This window comes from Protopterus annectens, chromosome 2.part0, assembly GCF_019279795.1.
Source record: "Protopterus annectens isolate FY-2018-M chromosome 2.part0, PAN1.0, whole genome shotgun sequence".
In the NCBI taxonomy this organism is placed as follows: Eukaryota; Metazoa; Chordata; order Ceratodontiformes; family Protopteridae; genus Protopterus; species Protopterus annectens.
This window is the reverse complement of record NC_056728.1, coordinates 1834273203-1834280702: the sequence shown is the minus strand read 5'-3', so window position 1 is coordinate 1834280702 and position 7500 is coordinate 1834273203. Positions and strand designations below refer to the sequence as shown.

At 40.6% G+C, this 7500-nt stretch overlaps 1 protein-coding gene across 1 annotated transcript in view; it reads left to right on the top strand.

Moving 5' to 3' along the window:
* SPEN (spen family transcriptional repressor) overlaps nucleotides 1-7500 on the top strand; it is a 609081-nt gene that overhangs the window by 29536 nt on the left and 572045 nt on the right. The window contains exon 2 of the mRNA XM_044061866.1: nucleotides 7320-7500. This exon is cut by the window's right edge and continues 140 nt beyond it. Coding sequence (XP_043917801.1) covers nucleotides 7320-7500 — 181 coding nt within the window. The remainder of the gene's footprint in view (nucleotides 1-7319) is intronic.

Genomic DNA, 7500 nt, shown 5'->3' with positions numbered 1-7500 from the left:
ATCCACACTTGCACTTCTTAGCATTTCCCTCGTCGGCCTGTTGACTGAGGTTATCTTACGTTGCATGCCATTTTTGGACCATTCGGAGATCTAACTTCTTCTCTTTGCAGAAAGCTGTCAGATTCTTTCCCCGGGAGTCCGCCATGATTCCTTTCTTGTACTCTACAGAATAGCTCACTCTTTTTGCACTCATCTTGTCTGGGGGTTAATTTGAAGACTTACGAGACCGGAGTGGCAACACAAAATGGCGCTGTTTACAAAGAGAAGGCACAACCACAACCATGCACTATCACGTGCGTGTGCTTTACGCACATTGTCTGTACTTTGACTGATCAAAATATGCCTGCCAGTGTTTATGGGCCAAGGATCTCAACCGTCAAGTGTGGGTGATAATTCGGGTTACAGTAAGAATTGTGGAGGACTCCCAGGCAAACAATCTTCTGACTTTTTGCAAAGAGAAGAAGTTGGGTGTCCGAATGGTCCGAAACTGGTGAGCAGAGTATGATAACCTCAGTCAGCGGGTGTCAATAATCTTATTTTATAATTCAAAACGTACGTCGTGTGTTGTTGACAAGCTTAACTGGGACTTATTTTTGGGGTAGGGTTTATATCATGACCACCATGGTAAACCATGCTAGGCCTTATTCTCTGGTTAGGTGTTATTTACAAAGAAATACGGTATGTATGTGGATATATATATATATGTATATATATGTGTGTGTGTGTATATATATGATATATATATATATATATATATATATATATATATATATATATATATATATATATGTATATCCAATATGTAGTGATCTACATTAGTGTGTGTGTGTGTGTGTGTGTGTGTGTGTGTATATATATATATATATATATATATATATATATATATATATATATATATATATACACAAAAGAGTGAGGCTAGAATTCATGTAACTAATTGTTTTTTGTAATTACTGTTTAGACTGCTCTTTGCTGCTTCTGATTATTTTTCCTCTTTCTTTTGATGTTTGTAAGATTTTGCAGCTGTTGCCACTGAGGAACCACTTTGTTGGCATTGGGTGTTTTAGTGCATGTTGTCTTAACTTTGCAAAATTTTTTCTATTGTGTGAAGTGATTTTTATTGTGTCTTATTAGTGTTTGGGTGTTGGTATTTTTTTGTATTCGTATATAAAGGCTTCTACATTGCCACAGTGAGGAAAAGATCACCACAAGTCATGCGTATACTGTGTCTCTTTTGTTTTGCAGATTACCATTACATAGCAGGGAGTGAGATTTATAGAGATACGTTTTAATTCTACTGTGGCTGCAGTACCACTTTTACAAGCAAGTCATGTCTGCTAGTCTGACGGGTTCAGAGTTGATGGATTTGCAGTGTCCTTTAGATGCTTTCACTCCAAAAACTTCAGCACTCTAGAAACTTCAAAGTCATTTGCAAATAATTAGGCTCAGGTTATCTAGTGGGCAGTAAATTCCACCTTCCTCTCTCCCTCAAAGTCAATTGCAAATAATTAGGCTCAGGTTATCTAGTGGGCAGTAAATTCCACCTTCCTCTCTCCCTGGCAAGTTATCATGATGACATCAGCCTTGGGGTTGGGGAAGTATGACAGTGGGGAAAGCTGTTCAGGATGTCTACATCTGTGGAACTCTTCCAGAATGCAGTAAGTTTTCATGTTTGCCCATGCCCCCTGTAAAAGCAGAGTGATTAAAGATGGGATCCTGTCTCTCAAAATGTTTCTTAGTGTACATTGTTGTCATCTCAGTCACCTGTTGAATCAGTGGCAGTCCAAAGAGGTTCATGCAGTCGTAGAATCCTCAGTGCACACTCCCCCTTGCCATTTACTTGGATTATGAGAAGTCATTGGAAGAGACAGTTTTGGCACAGCAGGAGCTTACAGGGCTATATATTTCACCTGGGTACCCAAATGAGACTTCCCATACTTTTCTTCCTTACTCTCTATCTATCTATTTATTTATTTGTTTGTTTATAGTTTGTTTGCCAGGATAGTCCATTGGGCCACGAGGAGTCCGGTTTCAGTGGAGTCCTGGGGAATAAAGCTCCAGAAAATTACAGATTTAACGTAAGAGTAAGTTATTAGAGAAATGTAATGTGAGCAAATGAAGCAAAATTAAACAAATAGACAAGGCTGCTGATGCTTCTTTATCTGCCCTTTTTGTGACACCAATTCTGTGACAGCTGACATCATCATGTGGTGTGCTGGCATCAAGTGGTCACTTCTTGTTTGCCATGACATTTTTAGTGTTTTTCTTGACACTGCCCAGTGCCAAGTTGACTGAACTGTTGATGTTTACTTTGGTGTTAAGCTTGTTGAGCCTGACTGCTTTGGCTTCCATTGGGGTGCCTGTTTCTTCTGTCTGCATTGGGTTGTCAGTGATATCTTCCTGGGTGTCTTTGTTGGCACAGACATTCTTGCCTCCCTTTTCTTGGGACCTCAGGTTCCTTGCTAGCATCTAGACTCCATATCAGCTGGGCTTTGTCTGGTATATTTCTCCCACCCTTTTGGGTTTGATGCATGGCCCTTTGCCTGTCTTAGCTTCTTCTGTTGATCAGCTCACCATTTGATCTTCGCAGCAAAACAGGAAAGCCGAAGTGGTCTGCAGTGTTCTTCTTGCCATTACAGTTCACCAAAATTCTTCTTGCCTTTCATCTGATTTATTTGTACAGGTGCCTAAGAAAGTCTTCTAAGAGGGAGTGCACTTAATTTTGTTGCAGATGAGGAGGACACTGACTCCTCAATCTTTCCCCAGGGCAAACCTTAATTCAAGGATGTCCTTGAGATGGTGTGGCAAAGAGAGGTGATCTACAGTCCCAGTGTCCTTCCTGCAGAGAACTTCCACCTTTTTATGGTCTGGAGTTTTGAGTTGGAGATTGCAAAACTATATACACTGGTTTCACAAGTAGCTTTAAAAATAGTCCCATCCACCCCCAGATGTCTCTTGCTCATCTGTCTGATAAGGAATCTTGTGGGGTGGGGACTGCTTGATGAAGTGCATCTAGGCACCTTCTGCATTGTTCCTGAGGGCGCTGTGTTACTTGGGCCATATGATGGAATTTTTAGGGAATATCAGATAAGATAGCCTCTTTGTTGTACAGTTGGGTGGATTGGTCAAGGATCAGCACTTGTCCCAGTTTGTTACTGTATCCACTGTGGCCCTCCTTGCTATGCATTTGGCTTCCATTGCACCTGAAGGTTTTGTACAGTAAATGTATGAATATGCAGATCATACATCATCATTATGCCTGACTCTGACTTAACAGTTTTGCTGAGGACACCAGAGTGGCATTTACTTCCCCCACTACACTTCTTCAGGACTCGGAAGGATCCATGGCAGTAGTGGTGGTTTGATGTGGGCAACAACAGAACTGACCTAACTGCTACCCCCTGAATATTGTTGGGGGGGGGGTCAGTTCTTTTCCTGACTTTTGATGCAGATAGCTGTTACCAGAATGAATAAGTGGATGAAGTTCATTCAGCAGTTACAGGATTCTCTCTCTCTTTTCCTGTAGTGACTTCTCAGTCATCTTAGGCATGTTGCGATGCATCTGTTAGAAATTACTTCACCTCTTGGAGGAGGGGAAGCATCCAAAGGATCTAACCAGACCAAAAGGGTCTAGATTTCGCTCCAAGTTCTTTAGTGCTTTAAAAAAAAAAAAAACAACACAGGGACCTCAGCCCTATTTTAGGATCAAGTGGCGTAAACTCAAGACATCTTTGTGGTTTAGGAGTAAACAGACCATTGTTGCCTAATTGAAGGAGATTGATTGTGCAGTTTAAATCTCCAGGAGTCATACCTGCATGCAAGTCAAAAAGTGAAATTTCTGTGCTTCATAGTCAGAACTAGTCACTACCAGTTGAAAATGCTTCCATTTGGTCTTGTTGCTTGTCCAGGCAGTGCATCTGCAGAAGTCACTGTATTTCGTTGCCTGGATGACTGGCTCCGTGCTGCTCTATCTCAAAACCAACTTGGCATGGCGAGGGGATTTCCTGAGTAATCCTTCCCAGTGTCTGAGAATAACAGCTAATGCAGCCAAATCCCAGTTATAGGCATCTGTGCCTTGCATTCATAGGCTGCATCCCAGACTGTTTCTTGTAGGATTAGCTTCCTTACAATCCGAGTTCAAACTCTGATTTCCAAAGTTTGTCTTCGCAATTCTTCATCTGTCCTGTGCTTTTGTGTCTGAAGGTACCGAGTCTTATGGCAGCAGCCACCCCTGTGATTTATATCACTCTATGGTTTATTTGTCAGAAAATGAGGATCTGATGGAACAGAGGGTTTGCATTTCTCATGCTTACAAATGACATCTGTCTTGGTTGAAGGATGCCAACCATATTCATTTGGGTAGTATATTCCAAATTTCTTCCAGTCAGGCAACAGTTACCACACATGCATTGGCCCTGGAGTTGGGAGGTATAACAGTGGGGAAAACTGTTCCAAGTGGACGGCCTGGATCATGTAAGAGAAGAGCTTTAGATCTTTAGATCTTCATGAATCATGTCCATCTATGAGCCCACCATCCCCTGTCCTCTTGTAAATTGTTCCATATGAACAGATCCAGATAAAAGAGTTAGTATGTATTAACAAATGGATATCCTTGTTGAATTTTGAGAAAGGGTGTGTGTGGTGCTTTATGGTATCAGTAGGAGGAAGTTTGAGCCTGTGAGAGCCTCAGGTGTTCTAAGCAAGTGATACGTACATCTTCATATCCTGTTGCTGAAGTAAGCAAATGGATATCCTGAAGATGTAATGTGAATTTATCATGACTTTCATTTTCTTCAATGTCAGGCTCAGTTTATTCTTTCTTCAGAGAGAGTTTACAAAACTTGGTCTCCAGGTCTTTGGTCATTATAAGAATCATCTTCACGGTCCCTTTCACCTTTATTTTGAATGAAGATTTTGCAGTGGACTCCCAAGGTCCAGTGGTCCTGGTGCTTAGACCCATTGACAACCCAGGCCAAAAATTTCCTATGTTTGTCAACATCATCTGTGTTTGTAGACACTTTCACAATGAAGCCTTTGGCAGTCCCATCTCCCCACTAGTGATGGCCATGATGGATCTAGAAGTGTGCCACATAATGAGGCCAACCTGCAGTTAAGAAGACAGGCAAGACAGTTCAAGGATACTCAACATCCCAAGAGACCTTCTGGAAGTTCAGTGCCTATGTTCCTTTTGGTACTTCAGGGCACAGTATCTGTCATAGAGTGATCACTCTGTGTCAGTACTTCAGCAGACAGTATACTTGCTTTTGGTGCTTGCCTGTAATGCTAGACTATCCAAAGGATATGATTTCTTTTCTCACTTTAGGTGCTTGGGTTAGTTTTCCAGTATTTGTATGGCAGTGCAGCATAAGGAAGCAAACTCATTAGGCAGTATACTGTCTCTCACCCTTCTGGTAAGCTTCATCCATACATTCATGTCCTGAAACTTATAGCATGGTTGCATATTTCCATTGGTAGGTAAAGTTTCAGGTTTCTGAGACACTTGGGATTGAGTCATCATCTTGACCCTGTAACCTTCTATGAAAAAAGTCCTATTATGACAATTTTTTTCTAGAAATACAACTTGCGACAGTCTTAATCCCTTTTCTGCTCAGATTCCTATCATTCTCAGTTGTCTCCAAGACATTTTTATTTTAGGTTAAGGTATCTGTATATCCAGTTCTGCTGGTTATCATTTCCATCTGCTGTTTTATTTCAAGAGCCTGTCTCCCTGGCTAAGGTCTGTAAGGCCTTTTTGAAGGCAACTTTTCATCTCTGGCTTACCATCAGCAGTTTAGTACATCCTTAGCGCATTTTGCTGCATGATTGAGGAAGTTTACCCTTCCTCCAGTCAAGCTTCCTTCCTCGTCTGTTTGGTAATGGATTTCTCTCTCTCTCCCTCTCTATTATAGCCATCATTCCTGATAGAAGGGTTATTAAGAGCTTCAAGCAATTTCTGGAAAACCCATTACTGTTCTTTTCAATAAGTAAAGGGTTTCTCTTAGGGATAACCCATTTTCTTGCCAAAAGTTCCTATAGAAGCTAATGTGATTCAGTGTAGGTTTTGTGGGGTTTTTTTTGGCATGATATGCTAATCACGTGGTGCATCTCCTTCATTGACTGGGCATCCACAGACATTTTATGTGGAAAGAAAAAAATTGTTCAGAGCAAAATTCTCATCTCTTTGTTGCATTCTGTAAAGCCAAATTGGGCAGTAGCAAGCAAGTACTTCATTTTTTCCGGTGGTTGGCTAATTGCGTTGCGTTTTGTCATGAAAGCCATTGTGGAGCCTTACCTGTTTTTCAGGAGGCTCATTCTATCAGAGCACTTGGTGCTTCTGCGCAACTTTTTTTTTTTCCCCCATAATGCTACTTTAGATGGTATCTGTGAGGTGGCATCTTGTTCTTTTGAAAACTTTTAAGGAGAGGCACTACAAGCTGGACATTGTTTCTGTTGGGACCTACTGCCATAAGAGGAGTGTTCTAATCAGAGTTGTGACTCTGGAGATTTTTTTGCTGAGGGCATTGTTCTAGTGGCTACTGAAGATGAACTGTTTCTTATCAAATACAGAGGTTTTACACTTAATCAAATGTATTTCAGTGGTTGCTGTTTTACTGTCCATTTGATACCTAGTAGTCACACTTCTGAAAGTCTGTCAGTAATTTTTATCTCCTGTATCTACTATTCTCTTGTTTCCTTAGTTTTGGATTGTCTATACAACGTGAAAGAGAGGTATGTGGTGCATGTCGTTGGCATTAAACAGAAGTGTGAGCTTGGAAAAATGTTATCAGCTGAGTGATCCTAATGCCTGCTGAGTAAATCTTGGTGGTCACCAATGTCAGACATTCTTCTTGTAGGTCCACTGTTTTGATAAGTGTATAACTTTGTTTTTATTTTGGTATGTTTTGTAAAGTGCAGTGGATACTGTGACCTGAGCTGAATTTTACACTATATGGTTTTCAGGTAAGTGTCATATGTAAGTCTACTTGAGGTGCTGAGAGTTACAGCCACATTTGTAATAAAACCTAGAGATTAAATATATTTTTTTTCAAATAAATCTATGTACATGTTGTGTTAGCAATAATTGCTATCTCAAGCATTGAGTTACTTTAGTCACAGTAGGTCTTGCTGCACAAGTTCTGCAAGTTCAAATATATTCCACTTACCACATACTGATTTTTCTTTCGGTTAGACTTATTTGTCTTACAGGGATGTAGTGCTTGATCCATTAATTTGTTTGCTTTTACTTTTGTTTAATGTGCTGTTTGCCTTTTTGGTAGTCTGTGACTCTAATTTCACGTTTTTCTTGTTTTATTTTTCAGGTATGGACGGGTTGAAAGTGTCAAAATTCTGCCCAAAAGGGGCTCTGAAGGTGGAGTGGCAGCCTTTGTGGATTTTGTGGACATTAAAAGTGCACAGAAGGCACACAACTCTTCTAATAAAATGGGCGACAGAGACCTACGGACGGATTACAATGAACCGGGTACTATTCCGAGTGCAGCT